General features: G+C 34.5%; 1 protein-coding gene across 3 annotated transcripts; it reads left to right on the plus strand.

Annotated features, from left to right (window-relative positions):
- The first annotated feature begins 151 nt into the window (after window positions 1-151).
- On the plus strand, window positions 152-20,180 carry LOC132698076 (uncharacterized). 3 transcript variants are annotated; one of them, XM_060663928.1, is made up of 14 exons: window positions 152-288; window positions 566-766; window positions 1,569-1,748; window positions 1,810-5,207; window positions 10,557-10,630; window positions 10,680-10,853; window positions 12,761-13,005; window positions 13,224-13,482; window positions 14,336-14,639; window positions 15,960-16,104; window positions 16,162-16,325; window positions 17,660-17,902; window positions 17,952-18,141; window positions 18,348-20,180. In XM_060663928.1, exons 2-14 carry the CDS (start codon window positions 575-577, stop codon window positions 18,468-18,470), a joined length of 5,691 nt encoding a protein of 1,896 aa, XP_060519911.1. In that variant the 5' UTR covers window positions 152-288; window positions 566-574; the 3' UTR covers window positions 18,471-20,180. The 3 variants fall into 3 exon arrangements, with proteins under 3 accessions (XP_060519911.1, XP_060519912.1, XP_060519910.1); XM_060663929.1 differs by having other exon boundaries at window positions 176-321; XM_060663927.1 differs by having other exon boundaries at window positions 188-251.
- The last annotated feature ends 299 nt before the right edge of the window (window positions 20,181-20,479 follow it).

Below are 20,479 nucleotides of genomic sequence, written 5' to 3' on the forward strand. Positions count from 1 at the left end.
CTTCTGCCATCCTGTTGAGTTCAGTTTAGCTCTGAACAACTATTTTTTGATAGAATGAATTTAGTGCCATAAACACGAGAACAGTCTCTTGCCGTGCTCTTCCTCTTTTATTGAGATCGAATGAGTAGTTGGGCAATTGACTATAGTTATTTTGTCCTTGAAGCGGGTAAATTTTTACGCCCAAAATAAAATTTTTGGTTATGTTTGGTAAATATTTTTTGTAAAACTAGAAGAGACCTATGTTATTTGAGGTAGTTTTGTTTCTTTGATTTAAATTGACTTAAAAAGGTATTAGTATTAGTATAAAATCTTCTATAACAGGTAAAATTTTGATCGCATCACTAATTTTTTAAGTCATTTAAAGAATTTGTAACTAAAACAATTTTTGTGATCGATTTTATGCTGCTCGCTGTCGAAGTGCAGTTTATAATTCTGAAAAAGTGGTTCACATTTTTGTTTGCAACCAATTTGTGATTGAAATTGTAACAGACCATGTTATACCAAAAAAACATCACATACTTAGGGCTATATATAATTACATATTTAAACAATATGTTAATTTCAGGTGACCATAATGGACCCACACAGAGTTACATGGCAATTAAAGGCCTTATACACAGATGAGATGTTTACAATATCTCCACCACAGTTTACCGTGGGTCGAAATGCCACTGCTGATATAAAGCTTTTCAGTAATAAGGCATCGAGGAGACATTCAAACTTTGTAATTTCTATCGAAGGATCACTTTTGGTTGAAGACTATAATGTAAGAGACTCCATTTATTTTGTTTGTGGTAAAATTACTTTACACCTTTGCTTTTGGACCATTTCTGTTCTGGAGCCCTTTTTTAGACACAAACATTTGAACTGCAAGTGTGTGCAGTAAGTAATATTCATATAGTGAGAATTATGTTTAATGAGATTTATTAAAAAAGCAAAATCTGACTTCCATACAATTGTTCTGTAGTATTTGTATTATTGCTAAAGGACGGCAACTTGTATTAGGTAATAAACGAAAACAATTTATCAGGTGTTCACAAATTTGAGCACAGCACAACAAGATAATGTATTTTATATTGGCCAGTTTCATTACATGCTAACTTTGACGTAAAGTTAAACTTCAAATTAATAGAGTAACTTAAAAGTATACAGTATTTTAAAGCTTGACAGTGGTTTATAGACAAATTGAATGAAATTATATGACAAGTACTAGACTAGATTTTTCCAAAGCTAAGAAACAGTATTTAATGAATGTTATAAAATGTTGTGCACACTTCTTTTAAACAAACTTAGGCTTAACACACTGGTTATACAAGGATAGGTAGGAAGTATACATAATTGTGATGAAGCGATATTGGTGTTAAAAACGCAGTAATGTATAGGGCATTCTCGTTGAATGTACCAAAAAAGCGGCACGGTCCTATGTCTCGTTTTCTATAGACATTTAACTTAACTTTAACCACCTTGTATAGTTTGCTGTTTTTATTTAATTTTATTTATTTATTGAATGAAAAATTACTTAGTCACTTTAAAACACCAATTAATGCTACCGATTTTCCCTAAAACAGAGCATGAATGGGACCTACATAAATGGTGTCAAAATTCCCAAATATCAATTGCTCAAACTCAATTCGGGTGATATGGTCAGCTTTGGCATGGCGTCGGTGGAATTGGCAGAAAATACACTCGATAGGTGTGCATTTTTCAAAGTTTCTAAACTCGAAAATCCTGCTTGTCATCTGGACGAGGTATTTTTTTTTTCTTATAAATCCTGTATTATCTACTTCTACTTTAATTTTATCGTTCCAGCCTTACTCCGACGAAACCGTCGAGAACGAAGTGAATTCATCGACTCACCCGAATTGCGATAACTGTACGTCAGTCACAAATAATGTTACTTTGAGTCCGAATTTGTCCGCGGAAGATGTGGTCGGCTCTTCACAGAATCCGGACGATGTTATACTTATTGAGAGCGATAAGATAAACTTTCCAAATGAGGACTCATCAAGTGACTGTATGATTCTGGGCGACGATCAAAATGACCATCAGCAAATGGATTTTGAGCCCATAAGAAGTTCAAGAACGGAGTTGCACAGTGTCCAACAACCAAAGGACTTCCTTCGTGATGTAGCAATAATAAACGGAATAAATATCAATAAAGACTGCGAACGTGTAACTTCTAGCAGCAGCCTTTCGAAAAGTGTGGAAAATTTAAAAATTATCACAGGAAACTCTTGCGAAACTAGACTTTCCACATTTCAAAAAGTACATATTGGAAACTCTGGCAACGGAGAAGGTGGTTCCAGTTGTCCTAGCAAGGTAACCGAGGTACCCACATCAACAAATATTCCCAACATGGTTGCTCAGAGGAAAAGAGGTTCTAGCATTAATGAAAAAGGCGATTTAGAAAAACGAGACAAAGGTAGTGCATCTATTACAGCTAATAATGAAACTGAGGGACAAGCATTGCCTTCACGTGAAACAGAGAATGTTTATCCCTTACCGCTATGCAACGTAGAGAATAAATCCACTTCCATGGATAAGGTTCGCCAAAGGATGCCAAGTTCCGGCAATATTAAAAAACCTGATTTAGAAAAACGAGAGGAAGGAAATCTGACCAATAGTCATAAATCATTGTCTATTACATCTAACAAAACCACCGAGGGTCAAGTGTTACCCGCCTGTGATGCAGAGAAGATTCATCCTTTGCCTGTATCTGATATAGGAAATAAACCCACTTCCAGGAACAAGGTTCACCAAAGGAGGCCAAGTTTCGGCAATATTAAAAAAGCTGATTTGGAAAAACAAGAGGAAAGAAATCTGACCAATAGTCATAAAGCATTGTCTATTACATCTAACAAAGCCACTGAGGGTCGAGTGGTACCCGTGTGTGATGCAGAGAAGGTTTATCCTTTGCCTGTATCTAATATAGGAAATAAACCCACTACCACCAATATTCGTAAGAAGGTTGGCAAAAGGAGAACCAGTTCTGGCAGTGTTAAAGTAGCTCATTCGAAAAAACGAGTGGAAAGAAGTTTATCTGATCCTGATAAAGGCGAAGGTGACATGTTACCTGCTTATGAAGAAGAAAAGGTCCATTCTTTGCCTGTGTGCGATATAGGAGATAAACCCACTTGCACCAATATTCGTGACAAGGTTGGCAAAAGAAGAACAAGTTCTAGCGGTGTTAAAAAAACTGACTCAAAAAAACAATACGAAGGAAGTTTGGAAAGCAGGGATGGAGAACTTTTGGGTGTTATATGTAACAAACCACCTGAAGAGCCAGTGTTGTCCGCGTGTGAAGCACAGAAGGTTTGTCCTTTCCCTGTAGATGAGAAGTGTCCCAGTTCCACAAGTGCAGCGGGCTGCAGACTTATTTCTAAAACTCCGAGTGGTGCAGGAGACGATGAAACTGGTAGTTCAGATAAATGTAGCAATGAGTTCAAAAGGCGTGACAGAAGAAGTTCAGAGCATGATATACCTAAAAAGAAATCAAGACCTGATAAATCTAATGGACAGTTGTCGCTTAAAGTGGAATTGGTCACTGCAGCTGTTGAAAAAGGAGCAGTGTCCAGTTCACAAGGTGAAAAAGTGAACTCAGTTTTCTCGACAATCCAAGACGCATATGTCATCGAGTTATCTGACGACGAAGATATTTCCTGCAGTCAGCTGTCGCAAATGGTGAACCGGGTGAATTCAGTCAAAAACGAAGAATCCTATCAAAAGATAAAGGACGAACTGGGTCAGATGTACAATTTTGACGAGGAAATTTTAATAAACGCTGAACCGATAGCGGTGGAAGAAGCCGATTATAGACCATTTGAAAATACTCAAGAAATATGCAATTTCCTTGAAACCGAATCCTCGTCAGATGATGAGGAAGTAGTTCTGATAACAAATAATATATCCCATCAAATGTGTCCAAATGAGAAAACGTCAAGCGGTTTGGCAATATCCGATTTAGCTATCAATTCAAAGGATGACGAATCAAAAAATACACTAATCCACACGACAAAGCAAACGGAAATTTTAAAAACAAGAAAAACATGCGGTGATTTGTCTTCAGAAGCGAGCGAATCCAGAAAGGCCCTTCAAAAACGAACGTCCGATTTTACGAATATGCAGCAGGAATTTAAAAAAAGACAGTCTGCGAAAATCGCGATGGACAACAAAATTAAGGCAACAATTAAAGAAAAAAGGAGGAAGAGGCTTAAACAATTGTCTGACGTACAAAATAAAGCTGCAGATCAAGTGGCTAAAGGTGATAAATTCAAATCGACCCCAAAAATTTTGCCAGAGTCCAAAACGTTTAGAGGGGCCTTCCTCCTAGCAGAGCCTGAACCTGTGAAGTCTAAGACCTCCAGGAGATTTCTAGGAAGGGATTCTGAATTGGCAAGGCCGAAAACGCCATCAGCTGGACTCAGTACGTCAAAGTCAGTAGAATGTTTAAAACAAAACTTGAACTCATCTTTGACGACATCCAAAACCCCAAAATTAGATTCCATATTAAGTCACAAACTTCCTAATGTGAAAACATCAAAAGAAAACAATGAGGCTCAGATTAGATCGAATACTCCTAATCCAGAAAATTCTAATAGAAATCGATCAAGATCTAGAACACCTATCCTTTCGTCTACGAAAAATTCAGACAATCGCACTGGGTGCCATCTGTGTATCGAGGCGACTCCAAAATCTAAGACAGAAAAACCTCTGAAGTATGAATTGAAGCAAATTGATCTATCGCACTGCAAACCAGTCGTCAACACGGGAACAACATCTTCGCATGAAATGGAAAAAGGCTACACCACACCTCTGGCTGAAGTGGACATTCTGAGTTCTTATAACTCGATACCGAGATATAATTTGAGGAGTTCTAAGTCAGCTTCTGCCGAAGACGTCCTTCTGTCTCCTTCTTACTCCGCCAACGTTATGTGGGGAATTCACGATGAAAGACAAAGACAAATTAATACCAGGGCAGAACCAAAGAACCAAAGCGTTACTGACATAGTGCCGAAAATGTTACGGTGGTTGCCAAATTGGTTAGAAGAACAGGGTGACGTGGACGTGAGCCCGCCCGTTAACGAGCAACCGGCCAAAAGTATACCACTAGTATTCACCGACATCCAACATTATATCGACATATTTACGCCTTTTATTCTTCTGGAATCTTGGCAGTACCTATACAACAGGTTTAGGGAGTCCAAAGAGTAAGCACCGCTGATGAAATTTAATATATTCTGAAACAAATAATTTTATTTGGTAAAGCTTTGGGAGAACTCAGTGTAATAGTATCTTTTATTGGTAGCAAGGTCATGTACCTTGCCTTCAGTTGATCTTGATAACATTTTAATTGGCTGTAACTTTTTTGTTTTTAGATATATCAAGGTAAACAAAAAAGAAAATGTATGAGTAGTAGGCAAGCTTTTTTCGAAGCGACGTATAAAACAAAACGCTATCAATTTTCTGACATATAAGCCTACCTAATATTTTTGAACACCTTATTCCGATTAGAATGATGCAGCAAACTATATATTTTAGTCCACTCGTTTTTGACAAATCGGCAAAAATAGGAAATTTCTATATAGTTTCAAAGTGCCGTGTCTGACTACAACACCAATAATTGTTTACAAGTTAAAGTAGAACAAAAACACTAAAAATGACATGATATACTAAAGTAAAAAATTCTTTAACTATTCTAAATACTGCTGTATGTGACCACCATTTTCCTGAACACATTTCTCATACACTCTAATTGAATGATTGCCTCTGAAATCCTTTGATGAAGTTTCACGACATTATTACAAGTGAGTTCTGTGCACGTGATTTTTTATGTGTCCCCAAAAGAAAAAATCCATCAAAGTTAAGTCTGGCCTGTTGGCTGGCCAATCCATAGTTCCGCAGTTCCCTATCCCAACCCTTGGAATATTCCATGTTAAGAAATTTTTTAACTTACACAACATTGTGAGGAAGGGCACCGTCTTGCTGCCATATAATCAGTGCTGATATATTTAGGGGTAAATCTTCTATGTATTGTTCTATTTGGTGCTCTAAGAGTTGTAAATAATCATCTCCAGTTAACTTTTGATCGATAAATATTAAATAAATTTGTCTAGGATTATTTATAGAGCAATGTCGCGTATTTTGTCTATTACAACACTTTCTTGTAGTGATCGAACTTTCATCAGTCCGTAAAATGTTTTTCAAAAAATTATTATTCTCATTATGTCTATTTAAAAATCCAAACAGAACTGAATCCTCCATTGACATTGTTCTGCACTTAGTTTGTGAGTTTTACGAAACTTAAATGCATTATATTTATATTCTTTCAAAACTGAGTGTATTGATCCCCGAGAAATACCTGTCTCTTCTTATACTCTGGTAATAGAGAAAACTGGATTGGCTTCATTAAATCCTAATATGTTTGCCTTATTACCTTCATTTAAAACATTATGATTTCGGTATACCTTTTCAGCATGTATTACATTACCGTTTTCTTCAAATTTCTTTGGCAGCCTTGGAAATATCTGTTTTGAAGGAGCTCTATATAAAGTCTAATATTTATTATTCAGAAACTATACTTGAAGCATATCCCTCCCTTCAAGGATGCAAAATCCGCGAAAAACCATTTTAACAATAATGACTTGAACAATAATTCAACCATCAACGTTGTTTACTAATATGTCAAACATAAACGTTTTTTTTTTTGTCACTGTTTGAAATTGTATAAAAATTTCTTGTTTTTGCCGATTTGTCAAAAACGAGTACCTAGACTAAAATATAAAGTGTGTTATATCATTGTAATCGAAATAAGATATTTTATTAAACACATACATAATATTAGTTTGCCATTAAAAAAAAATGATGTAGGCTTATATGTTAGAAAATTGATAGTGTTTTGTTTAATACGTCACTTGGAAAAAAAACTTTGCTACTAACCCTTCATTTTGTTTTTTTGTTTACCTTGATATCTCTAAAAACAAAAAAGTTACAGCCAATTAAAATGTTATAAAGTTAAGTTGAATGCACGGTACATAATTTACCTATGAACTTCAAAATCAAAATTGTTACTTCAAAAAATGAATACTTGGTTCGCTAATTACGGGATAGCACCTTATCTGTAAAGAATATCAAAAAAACTTAAAAACCAAAGTTCTGGAAAATTCTAGATATATTTTATATTTTTATATTTATTATCGTGCATGAAAATGCCATCTTCGCCTATAGTGATCATTCAAGGCACAACATGATCATTTAGGATTCCCGTAATATATCTGTGAGCTGTCAGAGAGCCATTCTGTATAAGGGTTAACTGTGAGCGTGCTTCCCAACTGATTTCTGCCAAAATCATAAGCGAACCACCACTATGTCGAAGTCTTTTATCAATACAACTTGGGGCATATCTTTCTTCGGGTCTCCTCTATACTCTACGACGTCCATTTGACCCAGTGAGGTAAAAATAGGATTCATCGGAAAACAGTACCTTGATCCATTCATTATCATTTCACACTACGTTATTTCGGGCAAAGCTAATCTTGCTATTCGATGCCGTCGGTGTAATCACGGCCCTGTAGCCATCCTTCGATAAGACAGTCTATTAGCATGAAGCCTTCTTCTAACAGTCCATTCGCTAACATTAACATTTCTAACTTCTTGACGTTGATTTCGAAGCCAAGCAGCAGAAGCTGTCTTATTTCGTAATCTTGCGGACACCAAAAATCGATCATCCCTTTGGTTGGTGATCCTTCTTAAATCGGATCCTGGCCTTCTAGTCATCAAGCCAGTCTCCTCGTAGCGTTGGTATACATTTTGTACAGCCCATAGACTCCTATTAACAATTCCCGTTTTCCTCGATCTTCTTGTATTAATGCTTCAATTCTAGCCACAATAAGATCTAAAGGACTTATGAACGGTTAAATACACCTGAGATCTAAAATACACCAAACTGTCATAAGTTTTACGGAGATAAACCAACAATAAACTGGAAAGTATCTAACACACGAACTTTTAATTAGGCCGAACTTCCGCTATTTGTAAGTTTTGTAAATAGTATTACATTACATAGTATTACATTAACCTGTGGATTTATGGAGACATCAATCGCAAAAGCAGAAAATTAAAAAATATCCGACTAAAACTGGCAAGATTATTATTAGTATTTGTTACGTTGTAGCATAACGTCTTCGAAAATCTAGTTTCGCTTTATTTCGAGAAAGAATTCATCATACCCGTAAGGAAATAGATCAAAGACTCTTCTGTCTCTACATCTTTAAATTGCTTCCATCTTATCCCCATTTGAGTTCGATACCTTTCAAACATGATTCATGACAAAGCTTTAAATCTTCGTTTATGTTCTAGCCAAAAACATTAGTGAAACCATCAAACTCTTCTCCACTACCAAACCCTGTGGTAACTATCTCATCGCACCAATTTTCGGATATGGAAAAATCTTCTTGCAAAAGGTTCCAACTTCGTCCTTGCCCCACGTATTATCGGAAAAGAGGAAATCATATCAAATGTCGAGTCCTTACAAACTTCCATCTTAAACAGCTAATGAAATTCGATTTCGAAATTCGAAAAAATCAACAAATCCTAATCTATTCCAAAGCCTGAACGCATTGCTCTAAAATCTCTAAGATCTAATCCTGACATCGTAATCCTAAAAGCAGATAAAGAAATGCTACGGTGGTCATGAACACAAATGAATATCAGGAAAATATTCAAGATGTTCTTATAGATGGACCCTATCGTCAACTTAAAAAAGATCCTACGTCATCAATTGAATGCAACCTTAAATCTTTTTCAGACTCCGGAAGAAATCTGCCACTCCTCATGACTCTAAAATTCCTCGTCTCTACGGACTCCCTAAAATTCACATTTCAGGATTACCCCTTCGTCAGCACTTCAACATATTCTCTAGCAGAATATTTAGCTTCTATATTAAAACCCGAAACTGATAGTTTCGCACTTAATTCCTTTCAATTAAAAATGGTTGTCTGGAACATGTTCTCTTTAAAAAAAAAATTTAAGCGTTCCATCACGAAATACACTTCACTACAACCTTTCAATAGCAATGAGCCTGAAAGCAATCCCACACTTGCCACTGATGTCCTTCCTTACATTCAAAACATCACTGATATATCAAAAGAGTTAATGTTATCATATTTAGCATTTCGAAAAAAGGGTGACTTTATATGAGGCAATTTAAAAAAGTTGTAGTTATCGACATATTAGCACTAAAAAGGTTTTGCAAAAATTCGAAATATGGTGAAAAAACAATCGATTTGTGAGTTGGGACAGCAATGTGGGACAGTTTTATGTATGTAGAACGTTTTTATAAAAACTACTAATGAGAAATAAAGCAAATTAAAAAGACAGTTTATTATTTGCCATATTCAGGAAAATCTATATAAGAATGAGATTTTTATTAAACTGTTAATCCTAAATTGAATTAACTTTGTGTTAAAAACTTAATTACCCGATGTGATTTATAAGAATTTAAAAAAATGTTAAACGCAGTAAATAGTAGGGTGTAATTTCTGTAGTCCTCGATTGTTATTTTCTGTAATGTTTCGGTCTGACTTTCTTGACTATTTAATGGAAGTATCGCATTTTTAGAATAGAAAAACGGTGTATTACTAATATTTCGAATTCTAAAACTTTTTCAAAAAACAAACTGATATAAATGCATCCTTTGTATAGATACTTAATAAGATAAAATTATAAAATTGTTAATGGTAGTTTTTGATCTCCTGTTTTTATGTATTTACAAGAAAAATAATATAGATCAAACAAGTAGCATTCTGTAAAACATCACTTTTGGCATAAAATTGAACAATGTCAGAAGTGGTAAGACTTAGGCAGATACGAAATATTTCTGGAAAATTCCGATGGGATCATAAATTTTATAGAATTGACTGGAGCCAATATTCTTGAATAATGGGAAATAGAAATTGTTGCTAAATAGCAAAAAGTGGGCATTTTTTCCTAAAATGTCAATTCTTGAAAATTTTCTGTTAAGAAAAAAGCAAAAATTTTTACTTCCCAGCTGTAAATCTAATCTATTGGTTATGAATTATAGAAATTAGTATAACCAGTTTATGTAGTGGGTAGAGATAGGAAGAGATGTGATTCTTCGAACGGATCCCGTTTAGGTTTCAAACAGAAAATTTATTTACCTATTTACATTAACAACACAATTATCGACGTTCATTCGTAGTTCATTTCTATACCCCCTTTTCAAGAAAAGGGGGGGAGCCCCAAGAAATCTGTTTGATTAAAGGTTGCATGCAAGCAAAGTAATATTACTTCACTAAAAGAATCATTTTTTTAAAGCGTATTATCAAGCACCATTATAGTGAATACGTTTTTGCTATCACGAAAACATAAAAGTGAAGACAAATTTAGACGGATCATGATTTATATAATTTTTATTCTCGATTTTCTAATGTTATAATTTTATCTTTTGTCTTTCCATCGCTTTTTACCTTAAATATCCCAAATATGTATATATACTTCTGACGCAAAACCCAACTTTCATAATTATTTTTATTTCTTAGTTCACAAGAGATCCGTGCCGTTAAAATAGTCCATCACAGGATTCACGACAATATTTTGTACATCGACGCTTCCTGTAAGTTGAGTCAATTAAGCTAGGTCGTTAGTTGATGATTAATTTTAAGGTTACATCACCGAAGAGGAGGCCAAAACGAACAGTACCTTTAAACCCGAACATTTTGTGTTGTTGGAATTAGAACTGAAACGGGGCCAAACACGGTACAAGTCACTAAAATTTGGGTTTATTCAGAAATCTAAAAGAACTCCGATTAACGATAATGACTTCATTTCCGAATCTAGTAAGTGGAATAAAATGTTTATTCCTCCCCTAGATATCTTTAAAGCCTATTTGGCGATTTTATATCAGCATACAACTTTGGTCACACTAATGCATTGTGTTATTGAAATGACATTATATAATCTAATTGGTGAACCGAATCAATATTTTGTCTGATCGAATTCTGACAAAAATAAGGAAATCAAAGAATTTCCTCAGCATATAAGCTATATAGCGCGCTTGTTTGCTTTCTCCATTGTTTAATCACTTATCTAGCTATTAAAGTAAATCTTTGCTTCGAGAATAATTTCCTAAATGCAATTTAGACAATACCCAAAGGATTGCGTTTTCGTCCAATTGCATAACACGCAGTGGACAGTCCAATAATTGGTTTGGTATTCGAGTTAACGATAATCTGAATTGGAAACACCATATATTCCTGACTTGAATAATAAGCTATCAGATAATCTTAATCTCTTCGTTCATCACCGCCTAAGAGGTTTCAGAGGTTCAGCGTGAAAACCTTTTTTATGATTTATTTTCTTTTGTTTCCCTCGCACTTATGAGGCGACGCTGTGGGAATTTAATATTTAGCTTGACGAGTCGTTACGCTATACTTCCGGAAATCTCCTTGGAGAGACGTTAAGTTTAGACTCAGGACAACTGAGAGAGAATATAGAATAGAATAGACTAAGAATATTATTCAAACATACAGCGGCATTGTTTTTACTCGGTGCGAGCATACATTGACACATTTTCACAATTTAATTTCCGCTCATACTAGATGTATTTTTATCTATGTTACCATACTTCTATTATATTATTTTTTCGATATGTACTTATACACGTTTCATAATTTGATGTAAGTGTCTGTGTAAAGTTTTTTGTATGTTTATAAATAATAGCCTGCATTTTGGAAAATTGATTGAGAAATGTGGTTTACTTAAAGTGTAAATGACAAAAGGCAGGCGATGTTGCTTTTTTTGTGTTGTTTTGTTATCTGTTATTATTACACACCACGTAAAGTGTGCCTCAAATTACATCGTCTTGGCTTTTGGCTGAATCTGCCCGAAAAAATTAATTACGACATTCATACCTATCGGCACTGGGTAACCCAACATCTCGTTATAAGATGCAAAACAAATTGTGAAAAATTTGTATGAATGTTTAAGAAGTAGATGATTCATTAAACAAGCTTCAAAGGAAACCTGGCTTACAGTGAATTATATATGTGATATATATGATACGAAGAAAAATGTATCCCCTGTATCAAAACCATATTGTTCTTACTTTTCATATACTGAAAAGGAAACTAAAAGAAGGTGAAACCAATATGTGCCACGGTCCATAGATTTATCTATAAAATTGTATTTAAATACCGCAAAATTGACGAAAAACCAGTGGCAATGAAATTCTAGAATATTTGTTAAACAATGATATTTATTAGTTGCAAGATAGGGCAAATTTTTGAAGTGTTATCATATGCTATTAAGAAACAATGTGTATTTGATAGTCTAACTGATCTTATGGGGTATACTATTTTACGTTCTCTTCCATTACATTGTATATTCATCCCCACAGAACATTTGTGGCACCAAGTAAAATAAATTAGATAAAAATGTAATTAATAATGCACCTGTTGAGACCTGGAAAAATGCAATACAGCCAGCACATTCTAAAAATTAAGGAATATTACGTTTTTATTCAAAATTACATAGATCCCAGTGGAATTAATTTTAATGGTGACTGTGGAAGTGAAACAGATTTAAATTATGACTAAAAAATACCTATTTATGTAATTATTGATAATTTCTGACTCTTCTGATTGGTCTGGGGTTTTATTGCCGTTGGCAGGGTATTTCGAGAATTGTCGTTAAAAGCCCAGACCATAATTATATTGAGACAAACTATACGTATATGTTGTTTTAGTGGGACATCTATGCAAAGGTATCCCTCATACCCACCTCGAATTTACCGTCATAACAATGCATCTACCAGGCAAACGTCTTTACGGCAAAGGATTCATAATGAAACCCATCGCCAATATAAGTTGCTATCTTAAACAGATAACCAATGTCAAACGTTTGGCGTATTCTCCATTGCGAGACAGAATTCTGAATCCGAAAATCGACGACTATCGCATAAACGTCACTCATAAGGATCTTGCCATGCCGGTAATCCCAAATCATAACGGGTAATTCATTAGTGGTGGCAGGGTATATCTTGGGGGCTGTTAGTCGTGGAGTATGGGAAAAAATTATTGAGTTTAAAACCTCTGAGACTACGACTAGGACACACTAAATTACACTCCTATGCCTGTTAGATCCTTAGATATTCCACATAGTCACCGCTATTGAATCGCCCGGTTTTCATTGTTTATTTTTAATTTTAGTTAAAACTCAATCAGAAGCAGAAAGAAATAGTTTTGGAGGCTGCGAGCCTTTGTACCGGCCAATCCCCCGGTATATTTTGTATCACGGGCCCTCCTGGCACCGGAAAATCCACCGTAATAGCTAGTTTGGTGCTGCAGATATTGTTCAGTAACCGTAAGAACGGGGTTGCTCCTCAAATCTTGTTAGTTGCGCCGTCCAATACTGCGGTCGACTGTTTGGTGAGCAAATTGGTCGAAAAAAAGCATAATTTGCCAAAAGGTAAGACTTGCCCGCGGTTATTTGTTTGGCAAAAGTCGAAGTCGAACGCTAGATAAAGCTGAACCCGATACAGCGCAGGCACTCTGCCGATAGAAAAGAAAATGCGAATTTGCTGCAAATTGGCCAATATAGTTATAACTTGAGTACCACTCAATGCATTTAAATTCTAAAAACATACCGTATTAGAGTTTGTTTAGGTTATAACTTGAGAGTAGGAGTATGCTTCATAACAATCAATAAATGTATTAATAGAAACAAATTAATTATATGGAAAACCATTGTAATGTCTTTTTTATGTATTGTATTTTTTCTTTGTCGTTATAACTGTTATTGTAATATTGTCTAAAAAGTAACTGCTATCGTAGACAATTATTTTTTATTACCTTTTATTTTACCTGGATCCATTAAATTAATTATTATGAATACTACTAATATTGCAAACACGTTTAGTGGATTCCAAGCAGCCAAACTATTTTTTTTTTCATTCATTTTTCACCTAAATGAAAAATCCGCGTCTCTTAATATAATAATGAACATAAATTGTTGTATAATATAATTGTAATAATTTAAAGTTCTAAATAGCTTAATTTCAACACACCTTTAGGGTCGCTACCTAACTGCGTTTACTTGGAATTAAATTGAAGAAATATTTTATTTTTATTTCTGACTTCTCTCCTTCATCGAAGTGTTAAGCGTTGTTGACTACCAAAGCACGGGCGGGGATTGAGTGTCCGAGGTATGTGTTAGGTTCAGCTATGATTGGCAGCTTTGAATTTCACATATTTCTACGCACAATTTATAGCATATAGTGTCAACAACGTTAACTAACCAAAACATACACTTTGTGTTGTAGATTGGGAAAATTTAAGAAATCACATCAAATTTGTTCGATTCGGTCCAGAGGGTAGTATTAATCCCACAGTAAAGGGTTATAGTGTACAAAACCTAGCTGTAAAATATATGCTAAGCCAGTGCTGGAACCAACAGCAAGACGTTAGAGAAAATATGAACGATATCGAAGTTTGCAGGCGGGTGTATGGTAACAGATACTCTGTCGAACTTCGAAAATCTGAGGATATGATATTAAGACAGTGCAACGTTGTTTGTACAACATTGAACAGCTGCGTTAATGGAAAGCTGATCGATTCCGTTAATAGGTACTACATAAAATTTAACGTAGTCACGGAATTTGGAAAGGTTATATTGTACATAGAGAAAATTCTTTATTTTTTATTGAAATAATTTTAGTGTATACATGATTTTTTCAGTTATAAATACAATTTTTCATAAGTGAAGAATCTAAATATCCCAAATTTTAGGTGCCTTTGAAATGACATCAGATAATTTATTCGCTGAATGTTGATCCTTCCCTGTTAGCGATCAAATTCAGGTTAAAAAAGACTTTTTACAATTCTCCCCATTGTTTCTCGAGTAATGGCATTTCCTCAATAATATATATTTCAGTAACACTATATAATTGGAAAATTCTGGATATCTTGAATACCTGCCTGGGGCAGTGGCGAGAAGGTTTTAATTGATTCACGATGAGAGATATCTATGTCGCTGTTTATGTTGTTAGCGTTCAACCAACCAAAACAAACCAACCTGTTTCTCCGATGTATTCTTTGCCATAGCTGCACAGTATTTTGTAAACGCGTGCTGTCTCATTGGAAATTTTTTCCTTAACAGATCGAAGATGTTGAGAAATTTTAGTAGAAAATCTAGTTTTCATGTTAAATTTTTTTAGAATTTTTGATATTTGACATTTTGAACGAATGGCAAACGGAGTCTCAATTACCGAGTTACTTTGTGTAAATGGATCTGGTCGAGTGCATTTTTTGATAGAACATATATCTTGATAATAACCATTCAAAATGCAATATAATTTCTGTTTCTACATCAAGAGCTTCTATAAAATTCTTTCTATAAACAAGGTAGTCCAGATGATGTTTCTAGTATCAAAGATCTGGCCGTTAAACGGAGCATACATTTTTAAAACAAATTGCTTACATTATTTTAATGCTGATGTACTTCCTGCTGCTCCAGGAATATTTGATAAAAATAACCTGTATATCCTGCCGGAGCAACTAGATCAGCTCATAGTTTTCACTATACAATTCACTGTACAAATTTCGGTATCAATAGCTTCATTTCTAGACCTTCTAGATTAGCCACATCAAGACTGTCTGGTTGAATTTTTGGCACCATTCTACCATTTTCTTGAATCTCTAATAATAAGTCTATAATAATTGGAGGTAGAAAATACTATTCTTCATGTAACCGGCAATTTTTTTACATTGCTTAAATATTAGTAGTATAGTCTTGAATTCTCTCTTTATCTATCTATTTGTTACGGATAATCATTTTCTATTTTATTTTATTAGTTGCTAATTGAAATGTAGATATTATTCTTAATAATTCTCTTTTGCAATATTTTCCTTAAAAAATATTTCCTGTATTTTTACAAATTATTTTAGGCAGTTTTTAAATTTTTCTTGTTGCATCATCGATGAGGCAACGCAGTGTCACGAGGTTGAATCTCTGATGCCGCTCACATTGGGCATAAACAAACTCGTCCTCGTCGGCGATCCCAAACAGTTAGCGGCAACTGTTACAAATATGGTAGGTTGACATAAAATGCACTTCCCGAAGCTCCTTAACGAACCTCTCCGATCTTAGGAAGCCGCGGCTCTAAATTACGGCCAAAGCTTTTTCAGTCGTGTCGCAAATGTTTTCGGTATTGCGGACCCACGAAGTCCTATAAAAATGCTGACCGATCAATACAGGATGCACCCGGAGATATGCTCTTTTCCCAACAGAGCTTTCTACGGTGGGAAACTAATGTGAGTCAAAGGAGCGTGCAAACTCCACAAAGATCCCATTCGACCCATGTATTTGGTAACAGGCGAACGTTCGTTATTCGCCTGAATATTTGTTTCGTCGTCGTCGCACATACCGTCGACAACATTCAATAATAAATGAGAACAAAACAAAAACAGTACAAAACACACACTGGACAATGCAGATAGATGGATAGAATTTGATGGTTTCAGGTATTCCTAGCATACATATATGTCGAACAATGCTCGATTTTTGAGAAAAGTTGAAATACGAAAAACCTAAAGTTATCGTAACATTCTGAATTTTTTTTTCTTGCCTCCCAAATCCACTCCGACAAAACAAATTATTACTGTGGTCATGTTAAATATTTGAAAAAATAAGAATTAGAATATTACTCTTGATTAGGGTTGTGGAATTGACCGGTAATAGTATATTATGCAACAAGTGCGTTAAACGGCATTTGACTCACGAGTTTATTTGACACAAGTGGAGCGCAGCGGAGCGAGTTTTTAATAAACGAGTGAGTTAAAAAGTTTACCGAACGTGTTGCATACTATACTTTTTCTACGACCGTTAGTTTTTGACTTCTGACATGGCATCTGACATGACCGTCAGAATTGACAAACGTCAAAATTCAAAGCAATATCTCCGAAAACATCTGATTGCTCCCAAATCCGTGCGTATTTTACAGACGGGAGCAGAAAAACTTTTTATTACCGAAATAATCTGAAAAATGCAATTCAATTTATATTTATTTACTTTTATTTATTGTGCGTTACTTCACCATTGCATCGTTTTGAAATCTAAATGGAGTAGATATTTTTATTGGAATTCCCTGAACTGCTAAGTATCGTATTCGGATATTCTTTGATGAGGGTGATATTTTATTAGAAAATACAAATTATCATTAAAGAATGATTGATAACACTCCACAATTGCAAGATGTTATTTAAAACATTTTGATCGAATTTTACTAGTGACTAGTGTAAGTATACAAGTGCCTGGAAGACTCAGTATTTTCAAGTCTGTGAATTTTTGCTCCCGTGCGCAAGGTAAAAAATACTGTTGTGGTATGGCAAATACACGCTGATATCGTTTATATAAATCAAAAACAAACCACAAACAAAAACAAGGTCTTGGGACCTAACCCCGAGGCACTCCATATGGAATTAGGCTTTTTTCAGATTTTTGTTTATTGTAAGTTGGTATTCATCATTTAAATAGTATGAAAAGAAAAACCAAACCATACGACTGGCCGAATACCGAATATTCGCCAAATATACGGGTCGTCTAGGGACGATTCGAAGCATGTGACAAACGTCGGTTACTTTTACAGATCCGTACCGAATCATTCAAATAAATTACCATCCGATATTCGCCCTTATTTAGTTTTTAATATCGCCACCGAGAAGAGCAACGACATCAGCGACTATATCAATCTGGATGAAGTGCATTTCATAAAAATGCTTCTTAGCACTTTGTTGAACAGGTTGAACAAAGATAAACAGTTTAGCATCGGTGTGATAAGTCCGTATAACGCGCAAAAGGATATTATTAACCGCAATTTGTACGACTTGAGGTAAATCATACCGGTATTTTGTCCAAAATTTGATACGCTTGTTTTGTAGTATAAATGCTAACATCAAATTAACAGTCAACACAGTAGATAGCTTCCAAGGTATGGAAAACGATATCATTATTATATCATGCGTAAGGAACTCGACGAATTCTTTTGTGCAAAATCTGAACCGTTTGAATGTCGCTCTGACTCGGGCCAGACATGCTCTATACGTGATTGGAAATTATACCTTATTTAAGGTAAGTGATGTCTTATTCGCGATGCACCTGGTAGGAACGTAATTTGTTACTGTCAAATTTCAATACTTGCTAACTAAATTTATTGCAGACAAAAATATATTTATTTAAACAAAAACTAATAAAAAGTGGTGAATAAAGGTATCTTTGCTAAAATATCTGCGTAGTCTATAACGTCCTGTAATAATATTTATAATATTTTTTTGCAGGAATGTAGAATTCTGTATGACCTCAGAGAGGATGCGAAGAAGCGAAAAGTTTGTTTAGATATTAAGCAGGATCCTTCGACGATAACAAATTTCAGTCAGTATATATTTAATAAGGGAACTTAATTTAGTTTCAATACGTACAACTATTCGAAATATTTTACTACATTTTTATTTGTGAAACTCTTGAGAATATTGTTAAATAAAATAAAAGATAAGGTTCCTAGTGAGTAAATTACGATGCCATATTAAATGTGTTAGAATGAGAATTATAAGTTAACGATTATGTGGTAAGTTTCTGTATGCCGAGAGTTACTTTTTATATTTTCATGGAATTCATTCACACTTATTTAAGGTCTTTTTCTATTTCTCTTACTATTTTTGGACAACTGAAGAAAATAATGTCCTTAATTTTCGTTGGTTTGTATATGTATGCTTACTTTTCAATAATTTTCGTAGAGTGATTGATTGGATGCAACATATACAGAAGAAATAAATTTTTGTTAAGTTTATTTCGTTTTCAATAACTGTAAACTTGCTAACGTTAATCGGACTTGCAGCTGAATTAGATAAAATTATCTTACGTTTGCAAGACTTCAATTTTGTTCAATAGTTTTCACGATTATCCTGCTGAGAAAAAAATACTTGCTTTAATTTCACAAACACTATAAATCTTCGAACAACTTTCACTTGAACCTTGATGCCGTACACAAATTGTACAGGATGAAACTTAGTAGAAGTTCATATTATCTTAGATCCGGAAATGCTGTGTTTTGAATATATGGTGTGTTAAAAAAAACGGCTTTTGTAACAGTGCGAGAATCCTTACATCGCATCTTGGCTATTTGTCTACATCGAAGTGGTCGTTTTCTTTAATATTAATTTTTTAAATTTATAGTTTATCAAAGAAATGTGTTCATGAAAATACGTTCTGCCAATTTTTGTAATTTGTATTTTTTCGCTCGAAAATGAGACAACTTGCGAAAACTCAAGAATCAAAAAATTGTACTTCTACTGTAGTTTCAGTCAAGCTCTGAAGAAGCCAACAGGATGACTGGCGAAACGTTAGCTAGTTCGACTCGACAAAAACCGACGCAGGAGGAATCCAGAAGTTCTGTAAAAAGTATTACAGTAGCCTGTGGAAGTTTCTTTGAAAAAAAAAATAGTTCCATCATAATTTTCATACTGCTCCAAATTTGATAAAATTTAAGAGCTGAACAAAATTATTTCTATCTTATTTTCTAACATTAGCTTCACAACTTCTGAAAGTTATATTGATTTTTCCTTAACTGATAATAAACTTTGCTGTTTTGAATTTTACTATAGAGACAAAAAGGTGGCCTAATTAATTCTTATAACGCGCATTTGCCATTTTGTCAAGAATTTTGAGACTGATCATTACCATAGCCAGCAGAATTATAGATGAATAAAATCTAAATTCATTTTCGGCGATATTTTATCTTGTGGACTCTAATATACAGAACGTTAAAAAGTATGTATTCGCATTGTGTGTTGACATTTTTCGGCCCAAATTTTTTAAAAAACTTTGTCAAAATACAAGTTGCCAGTAAAATATTTCAATGTGTTTCAATATGAACGTTTCAGCCCTGTATTGGACCATCCTCACTAAAAGCGTAGGCACAGATATATGCTGAAAATTTCATGAATGAAAAGAAAATGCTTACAACAATAGAAACATTTATTATTTATTGTTTAAATTTAACAGTAGGTTTTACACTAGATTAATGTTATTATGATTTTCTGTTCATTGTTTTAAAAAACGAAATGAGCAATAAATAGTATATTATGCAACAAGTGCGGTAAACGGCCTTTGACTCACGAGTTTATTTGACACGAGCGGAGCGCAGCGGAGCGAGTTTTTAATAAACGAGTGAGTTAAAAAGTTTACCGAACGTGTTGCATACTATACTTTTTCTACGACCCTTAGTTTTTGGGTACATTTTCGCAAAACACAAATACTTCACTGACATGACTGTCAGGATTGACAAACGTCAAAATTCAAAGCGTGGGAAATATCTCCGAAAACATCCGATTGCTCCCAAATCCGTACGGTAAAATCCCGGAAATGTCCGAAGTGGCTCGGATTCATGGGAAACGAAACTGACGTGGTAAAG

The sequence above is a fragment of the Cylas formicarius genome, unplaced genomic scaffold, assembly GCF_029955315.1.
Source record: "Cylas formicarius isolate icCylForm1 unplaced genomic scaffold, icCylForm1.1 PGA_scaffold_2__14_contigs__length_35257938, whole genome shotgun sequence".
In the NCBI taxonomy this organism is placed as follows: Eukaryota; Metazoa; Arthropoda; class Insecta; order Coleoptera; family Brentidae; genus Cylas; species Cylas formicarius.

Excerpts from the sequence above, each read along its gene's own strand:
- LOC132698076 (XM_060663927.1), top strand. Across the intron at positions 767-1,568 it reads TTTTGGTTGAAGACTATAAT|AGCATGAATGGGACCTACAT; the intron begins GTAAGAGACTCC and ends TCCCTAAAACAG. Across the intron at positions 16,105-16,161 it reads CGGCAACTGTTACAAATATG|GAAGCCGCGGCTCTAAATTA; the intron begins GTAGGTTGACAT and ends CTCCGATCTTAG.